This window comes from Vicugna pacos, chromosome 8 (assembly GCF_048564905.1).
Source record: "Vicugna pacos chromosome 8, VicPac4, whole genome shotgun sequence".
NCBI lineage: Eukaryota > Metazoa > Chordata > Mammalia > Artiodactyla > Camelidae > Vicugna > Vicugna pacos.
Window position 1 is genome coordinate 55114375 of NC_132994.1, and position 18578 is coordinate 55132952.

At 39.8% G+C, this 18578-nt stretch overlaps 1 protein-coding gene across 1 annotated transcript; it reads right to left on the reverse strand.

Annotated features, from left to right (window-relative positions):
• Window positions 1-1590: 1590 nt before the first annotated feature.
• On the reverse strand, window positions 1591-17795 carry IL22RA2 (interleukin 22 receptor subunit alpha 2). The gene is made up of 5 exons (XM_006200132.4): window positions 17699-17795; window positions 14015-14150; window positions 11439-11617; window positions 3282-3451; window positions 1591-2297 (listed from the first exon to the last, which is right to left on the reverse strand). The coding sequence occupies exons 1-5, from the start codon at window positions 17757-17759 to the stop codon at window positions 2148-2150; spliced, it is 696 nt and encodes a 231-aa protein (XP_006200194.2). The 5' UTR covers window positions 17760-17795; the 3' UTR covers window positions 1591-2147.
• Between the last annotated feature and the right edge of the window lie 783 nt (window positions 17796-18578).

The window sequence follows — 18578 nt, forward strand, 5'->3', positions numbered from 1 at the left end:
TGGTATAAGCTAGTTGTGAGAAATGTTATATTTTGGAGCTTAGATCCAAGAGAATTTATTGATGGATTGAATACAGGATGTGACTGTAAAGGAGGAAACAAAGTTGGCCCCAAAGCGTTTGGCCTGAGACCCTGTAGGAGTGGAATTGCCATTTGATCATAGGGCCACATAAATGAAGGCCCTCAGTCCAGCTAAACATTGTTTGCTCCTTTCTGGCCAATGTTTATGTGGGTCTAAGAAGTCTAATGAGGACTTCATCCGATACGCTTCATAAGTCTTTCCTTTGAAAAACCCAAATAACAGATATTTCAAAAAGCAAAGCAAAACAATGAAAAGATTTATTGAAGTAGTATGACAATATATTCCTTACACAATGAAGAATGTGACAATTTTCATATTTTATGAAGTATTTTATTCTTGCCTAAACATGCCAAAGCGGGAAAGCAGAAACAAAGTGAAAGAAACATAAAACAAAACTTGATACTACCTAATAACTTTCATGAGGCAACCATAACTTTTTTTTAAAAATTTTTAAAATCAGAGTTCAGGACTATTGAATTTCAAAAACTTAAATGCTGTTGACCACACACAATCCTTACTCCCCACGCATTCCACTGCTCTTAATTTCTCAAAAGAACGAAAGGCAAAATAGACAGTAATCAAAAAATACAGCATAATTCAAAAACACAGATTAAAGTAATTTTTTATCTCAAGATATACAAAGTAATTTTTTCTCATCATATGGGAAAGCAGTGAAACCAATTTTCTAGCTCTTTCTCTGTCTCTTACTCTCTCCCTCTGTGCTCTCTCCTTTCTGAATAATTTTTAATCAGTTTACTATTGTGTGTAACTGTACATAACCAGAAACACTGACTGTATTTTTGCCACATTTTGGAGCAATGCTCATGAGGAATTGTACAAATGTTGTCCAGCATATATCTCTTCACAAGACAGACAACCATAAACACATATATAAAACTGAGCCCAAGTGAGGAAGGCAGCTTTCTGAGCCTAAGCCCACAGACCTCCGCTTGGTGGGGCCCTGGAGCTGCCAGGAGGTTGCTGGTGGGCTTTCATTGGCCCTACAATCTCCCCCAGCGCTGGTCCCTCCTCCAAATAAACCTACCCCCCATGGTGGGCTTTCAGCTACAAGTCAACCTCTCTACCCGGTCCCCAACCAAACCTCACGTCCCCAGTCAAACTGGCATTCCTAAGATTCTTGTTTATAGAGATTATGAAGATTCTACTGGCAAGTGACTCTTCACCAGCATGGTTGAGAAATGAGTATGATATAAATTAGAGTTAAGGTTTCTTTTTCACTTTGTTGCTAAAAATGATTATACCTGATTTGGAGAATAAGGATAAATTCTTCTAAGGCAATGTTAGAAAACAAAACAAAAGCAGAAAAGAAAACTTTAATGTATGTGTTAAATGAGGGAAATTGAATTGAGTGGGCACCCTTTTGTATTTAGATGTTATTGTTGATAAACTTAATGTAGATATTAATTCAGAGATCATGAGAGGTTTTTTGTTTTTTCAAATACTATTCTTATTTACACAGAATAGAATTTGAAAGAAAGTAACGGTTCATTAAGTAGGAGTATTACATAATGGAAAATGAATGTATGAAAAAGTATATTCATATAAAATAGAAATGCAATGGAAAATACTCATTCAGCTAAAAATTCCATTTATGTGAAAGTTGAAATGTCTATGTCAAGTTAACTGTCAAATAAAGAGTAAAAATGGATTGCTCCAGGATTGCCTGTCTGTAATGCTATTTAAAAAAAATATTAATTCAACAACATTTTAAACAATGTCTTCTCTCCTTGGTTCTTAAATTTTTATTTAGCTGACTTAGAAGGATTGGGATTGTTGTTAGAGACATTACAATCAGAAATGAAGTTCTGTATTTCATGGAGCCCTTTGTTCTCTGCCTCTTCTTTAAATTCTAATGTCTTTTTGTGTGGGGGGGGGTTGCTTAAATGTGTTTACAAATAAAATAAAGAGGAAGAAAGAATGATTAAACTCCAAAGTGTAAAAGTGAACACTGCGTTAAGAAAACAAAAAATTGACTTTCAATGAAATTCTTCAAACATGAGCCATTCCATTCACAGAGACCTTTTGATTCCACTATGCAGAGCATTTCAAGGACTTTCCACGCATCTCTCTTCACTTCTCTGACTTCTTCTGTCTAACATGGGCTGATATATTTCAGCCACTACACAGTAACCAGTGTGAGGTGTTAGAGCTTCAATTTCAACCACTCTGTGGGTGCCTTCATATACCTTTTGCTCCTGTATACAAGCAGGAAAAACGAGATGATAAATGGTTTTTAGTAAGTCATTGACTTGCTCTATTTTTTATAAAATTATTAAGTTGTTCGTAACGACTGTAGTAGATGGGCTGTAGGGTTTTCTTCCCAGACACACCCTCCTTCTCTGGGGTCCTAGATCACAGACTGATAAAGGGACAGGTCACATGGCTGTGAAGGTACCACATGACTTCTCCCTAAGTGATGCTGATGGATTGACCCAGTGGTCAGAGTCTCTTTTTCAAGAATTTGGACTGTGCAAGAGGGGAATGCAGTAGATTTGGAGACACCTGTAGACGTGCAGCATGTGACCTCCAACAGAGTGAGGTTCTTTAAGACTTCCTTTTCCATTTCTCCTTCCCAGTCACTATAAATCCCAGTAGCACTTATTCCTTGCTTCTCGCTGTCCATAAGATTGATACCTCCTAATAAAACTCTTCCTCTCCCCTCCACTTTTCTATTTGAATCAATTTGGATGGGTTTCTGGTTTTTTACAGCCAAAGGGACCCTGTCTTAGATGGACCCCTCCCCCCAAAAAAGGAATTTCAATTAACCACCAAACCAAAATAAAGGCACCAGAAGATTATAATATCATAGCAAAATTGGCACAAATATATAATCCAAATGCCACTTTAAAATAAGGTGTTTAAAGTCCATAAAAATGAATATTGTGACAATCAAATGGAATTAAATATTGTTACTACCAATCTTAGCTATGCAGGGAAGATCAAATGGAGACCAGCTGAGTGGCTGAAAAGCTGCAAACACACATACACACACACGCAACTTCTGATGGTGATGCCAACCACTAATTGTTTATCAAGGAGGGTGAAAGTGAGAAGGAACTAAAAAAAGATACGGGAAAATAAGAGGAGATAGAGCAGCAAAAGACAGGACATATTTTATGGCTAAAATGTTACTTAAACAAAAGAAAAAATAGCAAACTTATCTATTCATCTGAACTTACCATTTCTAGTGAATTGTTAATTATAAATACTCGGTATACTAGCTCATAGTAACTTTCCACTGATACATCTTTTCCTTTTTCATCTCTATGTGGTAAGTTGGGAGCATGGAGAATCACCAGAAAAGATCCATTAACTCGGGTTATATTCATGACTGGAGGATCTATTTTTGCTGGAGAAAGAATAGGAAGTTTTGATAAATGATTTAAAAAATGGAGTATTTCACATGGACACATTATGCATAATAACAAATCATTATTAAATTCAGATACCTGGCAAAAATCATTATGGAGAGACAGTGCTGACACCTAAAATATAAATATCTGAGAAGTTTCTTTGAAGTTGATGTTTTATTTGCAAAGACTGTTACATTCTGAATCAGCTTTAAGTTGACATTTATCAATCATTTCCATAGCTTGCAGTGATTGTTTTGGAAAATGAAGTATAAAATGTTATTTGGGCTAAGATCTTAGAGTAAGGCAAATATTTTTTAGGCCCTTAAAGATGTAAAATTTCAAAGCAGCTTTAAAATCATTTGAAGACATGTTGCTATAAAATTATTTCAACAGGATTATGTTATACACCATGGAATAGCACAAGAGGGATCGAGAGAAAATTTTTGTTTCTTGCATTTTGGTATCAATACCCAGATGATTGTTAACTAGGAAAGAAAACTAAACAAATTAATAGTCACTGTAATTTCCACCAGATTAACTATAGTAATTCTAGATAAATTTAATTCTTTAATGGATTTTGCTGTTGTTTTCCTGTTTGGCATTCATGATATATTTTCAATTTGTAGATTTCTGTCTTTTATAATTCTTGAAAATTAGCCATGATTGATCAGTGGAGAGAGAGAGAGAGAGAGAGGTGCTTTTCTTCTGGAATTTCAGTTTGACATCTGTTAGCATCTCTTATTTAATATTCCATGTCTTAATTTCTTTTTTATTTTTCTTTTTTCTCAGCAGAGGATTCTGAATGGTTTCTTCAGAGGTGTCTTCCATTCCACCAATTTACTATTTAGTCATGTCTAAACTGATTTTTAACCCCCAAAATCAATTTTTAACTTCAATTATTATAATTTTTCATTTCAATGAGCTCTATTTGAGTCTTTTTCAATCTATCTGGTTTTAATAATATTCTGTCTTTTGACTATGTTTTCATTCCCTCTCTTATTTCTTTAAACTTTTTTCTTTTACTATCTGCTTCCAATATTACAAATTCTCAAAGTGCTGGTCTAGCCAGTGCTTGTTTCTGCCAAGCTTGCTTGTATTGATCTGCTTCTTTGTGTTTGTATCATAAGCACATGTTTAAAGTTGACACTTCCTTTTTTGTTGCTTTAGTGTGAATTTTAAAATCTCAAATAAACTTTTTTCTCAACCTATAAGATAGATACAAGACAAATGAATCACGAGCATATGACTCAACAAATCTTGACAAATAAACACTCCTCTATAGCTACTACCCAGAACAGGAAACCAGATATTTCTTATTCTGGGTGGTAGCAGAAGCACCCCAGAAACAGGAAACACCCCAGAAACCTCCTTTATGTTTCCTCCAATTATTTAACCCCAGAGGGTAACCGTAATTGTCCTGAGTTCTACTGCCATATACATTAGTTTTTGGAATCATACAATATACACTTTGTGTCTGGCTTGTTTCACTCTTTAACTTTAGCTATTCTGGTAAGTCTGCAGTACCAATTTATTGTGTTTCTAAGTTGTATTTCCTTGATGACTAATGAAGTTTCACATGTTTGTTGACCATTTGGATATTCCTTTTTGCGAAGAGTCTGTTCAAATCTTTTGCGTATTTTTTAATTGGTTGTCTTTTAATTATTAGTTTGTAAGGGGTCTTTGTACATTCTGGGCATAATCTTTTGTCAAAAACATGTATATAAATATCTTCTCTCTGTGGCTCACATTTTCATCATTCTAATGTATATTTTGATACACAGAGGTTCATAATTTTAGGGTAGTCTAATTTACCAGCCATTTTCTCCATCATTAGTACTTTTGGGAGTCTGCTTAGCCCCAAATCACGAAAATCTTCTCCCACGTTATTTTACAGAATGGAGGCCAGCAAGCATCCTCTGTAAAATGCCAGACAATGCATATTTTAGGCTTTGTGGGCCATATATGGCTCTGTGTTAGTTGCTTGACTTTACAGCTGTAGAGTGAGAGCAGTCACAGACAAAATGTAAACGAATGGGTGTGACTATAATCGGATACAATTTTGTTTCCACAGGTTCAGTTTGGCCTGCAGTCTGTCATTGCTAAGTTTTATTGTTTTCATCGAGCCAGACTTGATTTTGTAAATGGGTGATGTAGGGGACTGAGACTTCTTGTTTTCCCAATGGACCCAGTCTCATGTATTAAAAAGACCATAGTCACACCACTGAACTGCACCACGGACATAGACCACACACCTCATCTGTGTGGTGCAGCTTCTGAATTTGGGTTTAAGTATTTGGCTTTGCAAGGCATCCCATGGCACCATCAAGCTGGCACAACCTCAAGCTGGTGTTTTCTGAAACATGAGAGTTGTGTATATTTGAATCTCAAACTTTTCTGAATTTAGGAAACACTTGATTCCTAACACAATCAAGACTGAAACATACACATTTCTTTGTTTCCTCCCTTGCTGGAAGGGCTTTTCCTGGTCTGCTGTTTCATGGAGAGTGCAGCCCCTTGAGGGTAGAAGATTTTATGGCCGGAAACTCCCCACTTTGTGCTGGCTTATGACATTGTCTTCTTCCCCAGGAGTGGCTGTTTCCTCCCACGGTCTAGTTACTAAATTGGGCAAAGGCCCTTGTGGCAGTGGGACTTCACTGCTTCTCCTGTGGTTTCCAGCTACCTTGTTTTCACTCCTGGAGATTTCCTTTATCTTTGTTCATGCTCCTCTACAGAGTTAAGAGAATGTGTTGTATTTTATCCAGAATTTCTCAGCCATTTTAGAAGAGGAGGATTCCCACTCTACCACCACCCAACTATTTGATTTGGAACCAAAAATTATGAATTCACTTTTCAACTAGGTTGGAAATTTTGCCTAATTGCTTGAAGAAGGAATTCCCCGTTGTTTACATTTTAATCCTGCAAAGTGGTTGATATTTCACCCCGTATATGGTTTTCATGCTCCAAATTCTGGTGACCATTGACCTCTTGCCTATCACTTGCAAGGAGAGAAGAATGAGTCACTGTTCAGTTTTGTAGGCTAGTACGATGTATAATTAATTTTCTCCTAGATTAAAAAAAACATATTTTTAACATTCTTTTTATATTTAGCACCCCAAAAAACAGAAAGAAACAAAAACCCAGTTTTTCTTTTGTGTGACTCAGAGTTTAGACTTACTTTGGTAGAAATTAGTTGAAGATAAATACTGTCAAGATTAAACATCATTTGTATTTTTTCACTAAAATATTTATATTTAAACTGACTAATATTTGTCCCTTCTTGCCCAAGTTATGACTGTTAAAGAATTTTTTTTAATCATATGCATACAGAACTTCTCCTCTGAATTTATCAATTCATTATCTTAGATTTGGGTTGTCTAATGTGTTATTTAACCCTAAATACAGGTGAAGCACATATTTCAAGCATTGGCCCAGGAATACCAGGGAGCCTGGCTCCGGACTTCACAGGGACTCCTAATCTGTGATCTATGATGACGGACTTTGTGACTCAGTGACCATTCTTGGCCCATTCACTGGATTGTGATTATGTTACAATGGCCAATTTAAGACAACATGAGCTCACAGCACCGTTTTCCTAATTGACTGCTCTCTTCTTGAAGTATTCTCTTCCTGTGGCATTCACAAATAAAGCAGTCCTCTGATTTCCTCCTATCTCTTTGGTTGTTTTGTCTCAATCTCTTTTTAAGATTTATCTTCCCTACTCAAGCATTGTACTATATGCAAATTACTTACAAATTTGTGTCTCTAATAGATCCTTGGATCTATACAGATATTTTTCTTGGGTGTCTGGAAAGCATCTTAAACTCAGCATATTCAGAATTAAACTCATGATCTCAATTACCCTTCACCCTGTCCAGCTGGTCTTTTTCCATTGAACTTCATCAAAAACATCTCAGTGATTCATCTGGTTATGCCAACCACAAACTTAGACGTCATCTTCAACATGTCTTTCTCCCTTGACCCTATAGCCAACCCATCACCAAGACCTGCTAATTTTTCCTACCAAAATGTTCCTCCAACAATAGATTTTCTATAGCCCTTTTCATCACCCCAGTTCAAGCCAAATCCCATCTCCCGTGGACTGTTACAGGGATCTACCTACCTGTATCTAATTTGTATTTTTCTGATATGCACCCTCAAATATAGCCAAAATGATATTTTCAATGCACAAATCTGATCACATGGCCCCCTGATTAAATTTACATTTTTCTGGAGGAAGTCATAACACCTTAACAGAAAATTCCCATTCATGGTGCTCCAGTCCCACCTCATTTTGTGCCCTCCACCCCCCGCCTGCTCTTCTTCAACAAATGAGTTGTCTTTCAGTCTCTTGTATTTGCCATGACCCCCACAGGGTCTTTGCCAATGCTGTTCCCTTTGCCTGGAATGCTCTATTCTGCCCTCTTTGCAGAATTAATGCCTACTCATCTTTAGATATCACCTCAAGTGTCATTTTCCCAGAGACACCTTTCCTGACCTCCCTGATCGGGTCCCTCCTCGACCTGGCTTTCATAGTGCTGCATGGCTCTTCTGTACCATCTGTTGTCGGCATCATTGTATGTTTGTTTGTGTGATTATTTTATTAATGTCTATCTTCCTTATTAAACAGAAAGCTCTATGAAGAAAGAGATTTTGCTTCTGCTATGCTTACTGTTTCCTTCCCAGGACCTAGTATAACGCCAGATAGTAAGTGCTTACAAATACTTGCTGAAGGAATAAAGAAGCAAGGCGATTATTTAGCCTGAAGTTAGCCCATTCCATTAGAAAATCAAGCCTATTCTAAAACTCCACGATTATTTTAATCCAAGAAATTCTGGGGTTAGATAATTCTGAAATCTTATGGAGCCTCAAATCCTGCTTTTAACTTTAGAGAAAAATTTAAAAAATCTTGCTTTGTCTCTAGATAGACAACAGAAACCAGAACTTCCTAACCAAAATAACTTCCTGCTGCCCAGAAACAGGTCTCAAATGAGTCAAGATGTCCAGCTGGCTCATTAGGCCTGTATCACAGATTCTAGGAACATACTGTCCTAATGCCTTAGAAACATGTTTTTTAAAACATGTTCTTCAAAAAGCCTCAGGAGCTGTGTAGCAGGAGAGGGCAAAGCTGGAGGGTGAAGGAACAGCCGAGTAGGCAGGGCTCCTCACTACTGCCTCACCAAGTACAATTTGAACTCTTTTATGCCCTGGGCTTCCTATTCTTCTAGCTAAGAGGTACTGGGATAGTCTTTTCTAGTTCTTTTTTTTTTTCTTTCCTTACTGGGGATAGCCGCATAGAAAGAACATAAGAGCTTCTCAACACTATCTCAATTTAAATAGAATTGAGCCAAAGTCTTACCTCATGTCAGCCAATGCTAATCCTGCCAACTAGCCTAATGGATCACACTTGAGGATTTTTTTGAAAAAAAAAAATTTCATGAGATACCACTTCATATCCACCAGGATTGCTATAAGAAAAAAGTTAGATAGTGTTGCTGAGGATGTGGAGAAATAGAAACCCTCATACATTGCTGATGGGAATGTAAAATGGTGCCACTGCTTTAGTCTGACAGTTCCTCAAGTAATTAAACAGAAAGTTACAGTGTGATCCAGCGATTCCACTCCTAGGTATATACCCAAGAGAAATAAAAACACATCTACATGAAACTTGTCCATGAATGTTTACAGGAACACTATTCATAGTAGTCAAAAGGCGGAAACAACGCAAATGTCCATCAACTGAGTAATGGATAAACGAAGTGCAGTATATCCATGTCCTGCAATATTATTCAGCCACAAAAAGGAATGAAGCACTGACATGTGCTACAACCTGGACAAACCTTGAAAACATTATCCTAAATGAAAGAAGTCAATCACAAAAGATCACATATTATATGATTCCATTCACATGAAGTATCAAGATGAGGGAACTCTACAGAGACAGAAGGTAGATTAGTGGTTATGTAGGGCTGAGAGGCTGAAGGAGGGAGGGAATAGGAGGGTGATAGCCAAAGAGTGTGTAGTTTCTTTCTGAGGTGACGAAAATGTCCTAAAATTGACTATAGGTGATGGTTGTACATATGTGTGAATATACTAAAAATTATTGACTTGTATATATTATAGGAGTAATTGTAAGGGGTATGAATTATATCTCAGCAACATTCTTTTAAAAAAATCTGGATGGAGGCAGTGAGAACCTGTTTCCCTGGTGTCCCGTACTTGCTCAACAGGCTCAGAACAAAGTGGTTATGTTGAAAGGAGTGGAAGCCATACATACTTGACAATATGGACTTCTGCTTGCCAAGACTGGACCAACACTGCAGTGTGTCCAATTTCCCAGTAAAAAGGACTGGTGCTGAACTCCCAGTGAAGTTCATTTTATTTAGCATATTTTTTTGATCCCTTCCAATAGGGAGGGGACAAGAGACACTGGAATAGATACTTTCCTGATTTTGCATTTGTTTTTCCTGCTTCAATGCTTTTATCAGCAGTCCCCATGTTCACTCCTCACCATAGATATAGCAAATGCCTTGTTCATGAACATAGTACTCCACAATATATTGCTTATGACAGAAAATCTAGGTCAACATGGAAGAAGTGGTCTCATATCCACAGGAATATTTGGCCTTACCATATAATATACCCCATCACTCAGAACCCCTTGACTTGATAGGAAGGTAGAGTAGATAATTGAAAACTCAGTGTGAGAGACAATATTTTGAGAGGTGAAATTTGAATTGGTATATTCTCTAACCTTATATCAAATGTATGGTGCTATTTCTTCCATAGATGGAATTCATGGTCTAGGATACAAGAAGTGGAGGCAGGAGGGGCAATTCTCACTATTAAACACAGTGAACGACTCATCAAATGGTTTGTTCCCCATACACTTGATTCTTAATTCTTCTGGGTTATAACAACAGTGGTTTTCAAGAATAGGAAGTTGAGGCAGCCTCTGGACAGTCTGGAGTTCCTTATACCATTTAACCAACAAGGAGAAAATGAGCTCCTTGTGTCATCTAGGGTGACTGGTTCTGATTCTCAAAGGGAAATAGAGTTGTTATATATACAACAGGGTCAAGTATGCTTGGCATCCTCTGGGGTGCCCCTTAGAACTCCTATATTCAGTGATAAAAACTAATATAAGACTATGTTATGCTAATACAGGAAAGATCAAAAAGACTCAAACTCCTTGAGAATGTACGGTTGAGGTGCTGAGTGAAAAGAAAGCAAATGTTGAGTTAATAATGAGGAAAAAAATTATAAATATTAACTACAGCTTCATGATGAGTTGCAATAGTGAAGACTGTAATAAATACCTGTATTTTCTACTTGGTTTTGTTTTGCATATCTTTGTACATATACTTTAAACACTTTCTTTTTTTTTCCCCATGCCTTTTGTCTACTATTTTCCATAAAGTCTATTGGTAATGGTTTCTTTCATAATTTGAACCATAGGCTATAATATATTATTTTGAGATTATGAATAAACTAGAAGAAGAATATACATCATTGAGAAATGAATACAAGAGAGCACTCTGGTTCTTCCCTTTTGGAGAGGTAATTAAAATTCTTAATTTCTTCAACAAAAAATCCTTCTAATGTGTATTTTCAGGAACTTGACTCTCATGCTCAGGAAGGGCAATATGACTCCTTTTCTGCTATCTAAAGAGACTTCTTTTTTCTAGGAGGCAACATCTCAGCAGTGGGATAGCGTGTCAGCTCTGCAGTTGGATGCAACCAAATGTGAACGCTGACTTGGGGGAATACAAGATGTGAGACCAGGGTTGCTATTGAAGGCTTGTGATTTCCTGGGCTGTGAAAGGGGAATAGTAAGAGCCATTTGCTAGAGTCGTTCTGAGAGTTAGATCAAATGAGATGGTGGAGTGGCCCTCAGCAAAAAAGAGGGCCAGGTAGCTAGCCATGCTCTGTGAGGGCTATTTTAAGTCAGGGAGAGCAAATGCTACGAAAGTCCACAGAACTCACTTTCCCACCAGGGAGTGAACCGTTGTGTCATGGTCCAGCCTGAGTGGATCCCAGCCAAGGTCGTCCTCACTCTCCCGTAATAAGGTTCCCATATCTCTGACGTTTCATCGGTAAGGTCACAAAAGAACTCGCGAATACCCCAACAGTCCTCTTTATTTTTCCATTGTCTCTGTCCATACCTGTAGAAAGGAAAAGACAAAGCTCTGAGTTCCTTTATTTCACTGAAAGAGTCTTCAATTTTTTCAGTCTGTCGATTTTTTAGACTGGTTGCAATCTGTCCTTCAATATCAGTACCACTGTGAAAGTTGACAGCTACTCTTAAGTATGTTTTAAAAATTTTTCCTTTCTGTTAATTAAAATGTTATCTTGATGAAAGATAAACTCAAGTCTGATAACTTCTCTATTTCTAGCGTAAGGATTTGGGGTTTTTTAGTACTTAGTGAAGGTTTTCTTCTGACGTCTGAACCAACTTCCATTTTTTTGAGTATGAGCTCTCCACATCCTTAATGTTCCTGAGGTTTCAACTGCTTATGGTTTTCTTCACTTCTCATCAGCTAGTTGTTGAGTCATGTGGCTGATTCTGAGAAGTTGCTACCACTTTTCATCTCAGGTGATGCTTGCCCAACAAGTAAGGTCGGTCTCCTTTTTGACAAACGGGGTTGGGGGGAAGGGGCGTTGTAGTGAGGGCTATATAAGGAGTTTGCAGCTAGAGGCTGGGAGAAAGGGAGGAGTGCCCACGAAGCAAAGGTAATGAGGCAAAGAGCCAGCTAGGCTGATTCAGCTGAAGACTGTGGGGTGATGCAACAGCCAAAGGGAAGATTCATACTTCCCCTCCTTACCGGTTACAAATCAGAGAAAAAAACAGTAAGATGGTGGTGGGCACAAGCAGGAATTAGAGGCTGGGAGAAAAGCTTCCAAAATACTTGTTGAAGGACTTGAAATATAACTTTCTAGACACATAGTGAGGAATGTTGTTTGTGCCTATACTCTGGGAACTCTATGATGACAGCAGTTTCATTATATTAGAAGACATCATAACATACCTGGAGCACAATTTAATGTTTTTTATTGATGAGATACTGTCTTTGCTAGCTGAATTTAGCTGTGATGAATGGCTTCTCTTTTAATGTAATACCTCATTTTTTTGTCCTATGCCAAATGGCACAGATATTAACAGTAGACCCACGAGAACTGGGTAGACCCAAAGTGAAAGATTTCAAAAACATAAATCTGCATTGTGTTGTTGAAACTACCACATAGGTAAGAATAGATCCAGGTATTCTGAATTTTATACAAGTTTGGGAGCCCTATTTAAGAAAAAGAATTAAAACTATGAAATTCTTCCAGGGGACCCCAAAGTTTAATCTTCATTACTTTCATGGATAAAATAACTTCTAATCCACTTCTTATGTTGGAACATAAGTAGGCCCACTTTGGACATATTTATGCTATGTAAGGGAGAGGAAGAAAAAGATCACCAGTCTCTACTTCTCATGTGCAGGAAGCATCTCCAACGATGCACATATCTATTTTTGGAGTGGAGAAATCTTTATTATAAAGATTTGTAAAGTTTACAGTTGCTACACAAAATATATTGAGAAAAGCAGCAGCAGTTAAAGACTGAGAAACTTCTGGAGACAGTCCTTATGAAGTTAGGGAGAGGTTGATTAATCGAAAAATCTGACCTTGGACATACCCTGTGCTGGAGAGACATGAATGAATTTATGGCATAAAAATGGCTATTTTGGTCCATAGCTGCATCTGAGTTTCTGAATTTCTAACTAGAAAAACCATAAAAGCTAAATTGTAATATCTCCTGTCTCATGTTCAGCCAGCATCTCAAACTATGTAAGAGAAGGAACAGCCTCAACTCTCCCCCTGTGTCCCCACATCCACCCCCGCCGAAACATATGGGATGTAAGGGCAGGAAAATCTGCCATTTGTAAATTAGAAGTTTCTGTTTCCAAGCCTTGATCCAGGAAAGGAGTAGATTATATCTGAGTTTTGGCAATGATCCACCAGAACTAGCCTGAGGACCACACGAGAGGAACGTGCAGCGGCATGTTCCAAGTTGCGTTCATACTTACAGGAAACATCCATTTTTGGAAGGAGTTTTCCAAATAGTAAGCCCACTCTAAAAAAATGATCTTTAAATTTCAAATGTAGTTTACACACTCACATTCACGTGTTCAGCAACTTCTTTTTAAATTATTAATAGTACATCAATTTAATTGAGTACCTATTATGTGCAAACAAATCGCTTCTAACATTCACTACACGAATACGTATTGAGAGTCTACTGAGTGTCAGGCTCTGCTATGAAGCCAAAGGCTGAGCCTGTAAGGTCTCAGTGCTGGGTCTCCAAGGGATAACGTTGTCTCCCCGAAAGGAGTGTTCATCATCATGCATTTTGTGTCACATTTAGGGCAGACAAGACACTCCTGCCCTGACTTCTGCTTCTTCTCAACCCTTCTGAAACTGAGAAAGAAAGCTCAGATCCTAATCCTCCACTGCATTCTAGAAGCTGTAATCTCAGTGGCCATCTCCACCAGCCAGAGCCAGCTCAGATTACTTACATTTTATACTGCACAAAATAGATACTGCTGTTGCCGGTACAAGCCCGTCCAGGCTGCCAGTGCAAAATGTTGTGAAAATTTCGGGACTGAAAATGTACTCGCTGAGGCTTCAGAGACTGATGGGCTGACTGAGTTTCTAAAATAATAAGAAAAGGAACAACACTAAGCATTGTAGGAGCGCCATTGTTATAAGCAGTCGTTTTCAATGTGATGCCTGCATCAGGATTCCCTGAAGTAGCTGCTCTTAAGTGCAGATGGTGAGAGCGGAGCCCATAAGTCAACATTTTGAATCCTCAGTGTGATGATTTTGATGCATGCTAAAGTTTCCAAACAGTTGTGTTACAGACTATAAAAAGGCTGAATGATAAACTCCCACCCCATTCCCAAGCTGGAGAGGAAGAAATAGGAGCGAAAAGATATTGTCCTGGGTCCCTTCCCTGGTGATGATGGAGTGTGATGCCTGGGATGAAAGGCCCAGACCTGGCCGCTTGCCCACCTTCCTGCATGACCCCTACTCCAGGGCCAGGTGTCGTCTGGGATCAATTCTGCCTCCAGGACCTCAGCCTGGGACTCGGTCCTCCTATCTCTGGTTCTTGCTACAGCTCTGTGTCCTGCCTCATTGCCCTCTACCATTCTCAGCTGACCTGGCTTTATTCCACCCCTGAGGGGCTGCTCTCACCTGCCTGCATCCTGGCTCCAGGTACCTGGTGTATGGCTCAGGGGGACTGGTCCAGGCTGTGGATGGAAACAGCCCAAGGCCCTACCGTGGGGCCTCATGTGCCTGAGAAGAGTCTCAACAGGAGACATGCTTGGAAGGGGGATAATTTCACACTGGTACAGCTGGTGCTTTCTTGCTCAATTCATGTGACATGGAGGCCAGTCTCATCTGCATTTAGTCCATTGGACACAAGAGACTTTTGACAGAATTTCATTCTAGAGTCTGAAGGAAACCAGAATATGTTACCCCCAAATATGCCTCTTTGACATAAAAATGATTTTGAGCTGAAGGCAATTAAGCAGCAACAAAGGTGGGAAAAGCTCTCTCAACCTCCCCTCTTTTCTGCCTAAAGGCAGGACATAAATTCTCCTTTTACTGGAGATAGTCTCTTGCCAGCCCAGAGAAGACACTAGAAGGATCTGCAAATAAAACTTATTTCATTAGTTTCCTCCCACAGATTTACTTTCCTAATAGACTGCCACCCTTGGAAGCCGAAGATTGCTTTCCTTTGTCCTGTCTTGTTCCTATGGTTGTGTTGTTCTCTGTTGAAGATGCCACACAAGCCAGAGTTCTAAGCTGTCATTATGAGTTTCTCTTTGTTTAAGTTCCCCCAGTGTTGTGTGCTGCACACCTTAATAAACTGTTTCCTTGTTAATCTGACTTTTTGTTAGAGTCCCAGTTGATCTTTTTTATTGAATAAATTGGACATGTAACATTGTGTAAGTTAAACAAACAAAAAAACTCACCACAGTCCCAGCTGAAAACCTAAAATGGGCAGAAGCAAAGCTTTGCCTCCCTGGCAGGTCTGAAATTTCTGCTAAGGGAAAGGCAGGTGGCCAGAAGGAGGAGTCAGGAAGCACATCCTCTGTCTTTTCCCTGATGTCATTTTCTGCCAGCCGACCCCTGGCTTCTCCAGAGTGGCCTTATTTCTCCTGCTCCGCCATGCTAGGGGAGGTCCCCTCCCAGATCTCGGAATTGGCCTTTCCTTTTTCCTATAACTCTCTTCCCTGGATTTCCACATGCCTCATTTCTTCACATTCTCAAGTCTTTACTCAAATATTGTTAAGATGGAAGCAAGTACTCCTAAGCCCATGATCTCAGCTCTGAACATTCAAGATTTGTTATTTTCTAATGAAACGGGCTATTTTTTTAGGTATTTGTTTTTACCAACCAATAGTAACCAACAGTAGAAAGCACAATAGTATTAATCAGTAGTGTTAATACTATTATTTTGTTTTTGTCTGTTTTAACTTTTACTTTTTGGGACTTCCTTCAGTTTATCAAGTGGTGATGTTTACTTGGAAAGAATCTATTGCCACCATTGGTTTTGCTTATCGCAATCACTACCCAGTTAATCATACTTAGTCTGTAAAACTCCAGAGGCTTTCAGGAGATGACAAATTTCCTGAAGACCCTGCCTAGAGTTGATCTGCTGTCCTGAAGATAGGTGGTTCAATGACCTTTATCTCATCTGTCTTCAGATTTCTTCCCTCATTTTGGTAACCCCACTGTAACCACCATCAAGGAAAATAGCAGATCACTCTGGATGGGACACGGGGGATTTCATGAGCATGAGCTCACTGAATCCACCCAACTTTTCTAGGAAAAAGGGACTCTTGCGGTCTTCCTCTTACAGACCAGAACCCAAGTCTTGGAGAGGTGAAAGCGCTGGTGCAGCAGCAGCAAAGCTGATTTTGCACCCAGGCACTCTGCCTCCAGAGTCTGAGTCTCCCCTACCACAGCAAACTGAGAGGACAGCCTTGGGACAGAGGAGCCAGTGGAGGCAGCAAAGCAATGAGAGGCTGAAGATACTCCTCCTCCTCCCCCTTCTCCGCCTGACTGGCGTTCATTAATCACGGAACACGTACAAACATGACATATACATCAGGAACTGAACTCAAAGTTTTACATCTTTCACTCTCACAACCACCAAATAAGGTAAGTATTTTTATTAGTGCATCTTAAAGATGGGGAAATGGAGGCTTTAAGAAGTTGTGTATCTTGCCCAAGGTGACAAGTCTAGTAGGATGCAGAGCCAAGGTCATTTTGGTAGCACTGTATCCTGCTAACTAAGCCCTTGGTATTAACAAAGACCAAAGACATTGTCTATTCAAATCCACACATTTCTGGGAAATGGAGGCTTGAACTGTTCTGTTATCAGTCACTGGGCAACTGGATAGTCTTGGGAAAGTTATTTGAGCCATTTACACTGAGAGGTGCCCATCTGTTAACTGCGGGTCCTGATGGCCTTGCTCAGAGGTATCCTGGGGTGGTAAGATCCTCTCTGCTCTTGGACAGCTCTCCATGAACACCAGTAGCAAATTCTCACATGGTGTTTATGGTCTCTGTTCTGTGGTAGGCATAGCTCTAAGCACTTGGCATGTATGAACTCATTTAATCCTCACAGTGACCTATAATCCCCATTCTACAGATGAAGCAATCGAGGCACATGTGGTTAAGCCAACTGCCCATGTTTTTTCTAGATAAAAAGATGGCAGAGTTGAAATCCAGACTCAGAGTCTGGCTGAGGAAGCTATACTGGTAACCACTATGCTATCTCGTCCCTTGAAAGAAAAGAAATGCTAAGGAGACAGTGTTCATTCATCCCGTGTGGAGTTTCTTGCACCCTTTTCTTGCATTAGAGTGCCTCCTCCTTAGGAGCTACGCATTAAGTCCACATGGAGTTACTCAACTCAGGCTGCAGAGAGAAACTGACCCCACGTCTGTTCTGATTATTTCCTGACAGCAGAAAGCTGAAATTTTTACAAAGCTGAGAAAAGCACCATTACCATTTCTTTTTTTCTTTTTCTTTCTTTCTTTTTTTTAACTGGAGTACAGTCAATTACAATGTGTCAGCCTCTGGTGTACAGCACAATGTCCCAGTCATGCATACCATTTCCAACAGTCCCCTTGAGCGTACTCAGATGACAAAGCTGAGAGCAAGTAAAAAGAAACGAAGCACTTACCTACCACCCCTGTCAGGGGGAAGCTGAGGAGGAAGCCTAGAAAGCAGTGTTTAGGCGTCATGGTTGGGAGTGTGACCGGTCAGGACACCAGCGTTCCCCTCAGTGAGCGGACAGCTCTGGATAGAAGAGGAAACTAGAATCCTCCCACCGAACATCCCCTTTTTGTTTGAACCATGGTCCTTGAAGCAAATCCAATTTCATTTTGTTCATAGATTTGACTGTCTTATTGTTTGGGTGTAATACGGACCAAGAATCACTTCAAAAACCATTTGCCGTTAGGTCACTTTGATGTGGAGGCTTGTTTTTGTTGAGAACTTTGTTAGGTGAGAAGAAAGGAAAACACTGAGGACTGGCAGACTGGAAGGCAGGGTAGGGCCAGGGATTGTGCAACGTGCTCGCAGGTGAGTGAGTGAACCAAACTGTGAGGCCTTCAAGGAATTTGGCCCCAGGAGGCGGGGGTGCTGCCAGGGACAGGCCTTGGCTGACAGGGTGATTTTAATTGATGGGCTTGGTGACTGCAGCTCCCAGGGCCCCTGGCAGGGCTTCAAGCAGGTGGGTCTCTGGTTAATTCTTCCTTTCTCTCCTTCTTGGAAGCTTCCTGAGTAACCTCTCTGGCATTCACTGCACACCCTCAGCAGCCCCGCCCCGCCGCGGCCCCGCCCCGCCGCAGACACGGCCTTCCTCGCAGCCTCTCCTCTCGCTGTCCTCCTCCACCTTCCCAATCCACGGGGCCCTGGGCCCCACTCAGCTAATGCCTCTGCCTTTTACACGCCCACCCTCAGCTTCCAGCAATCTGATAAAGCTTTTGAGCCCATCAAACCAAGTAATTCCTTAAAAGGATGAAGGCGGAGAACAATCATTTCTAACGACATCAGAGCTT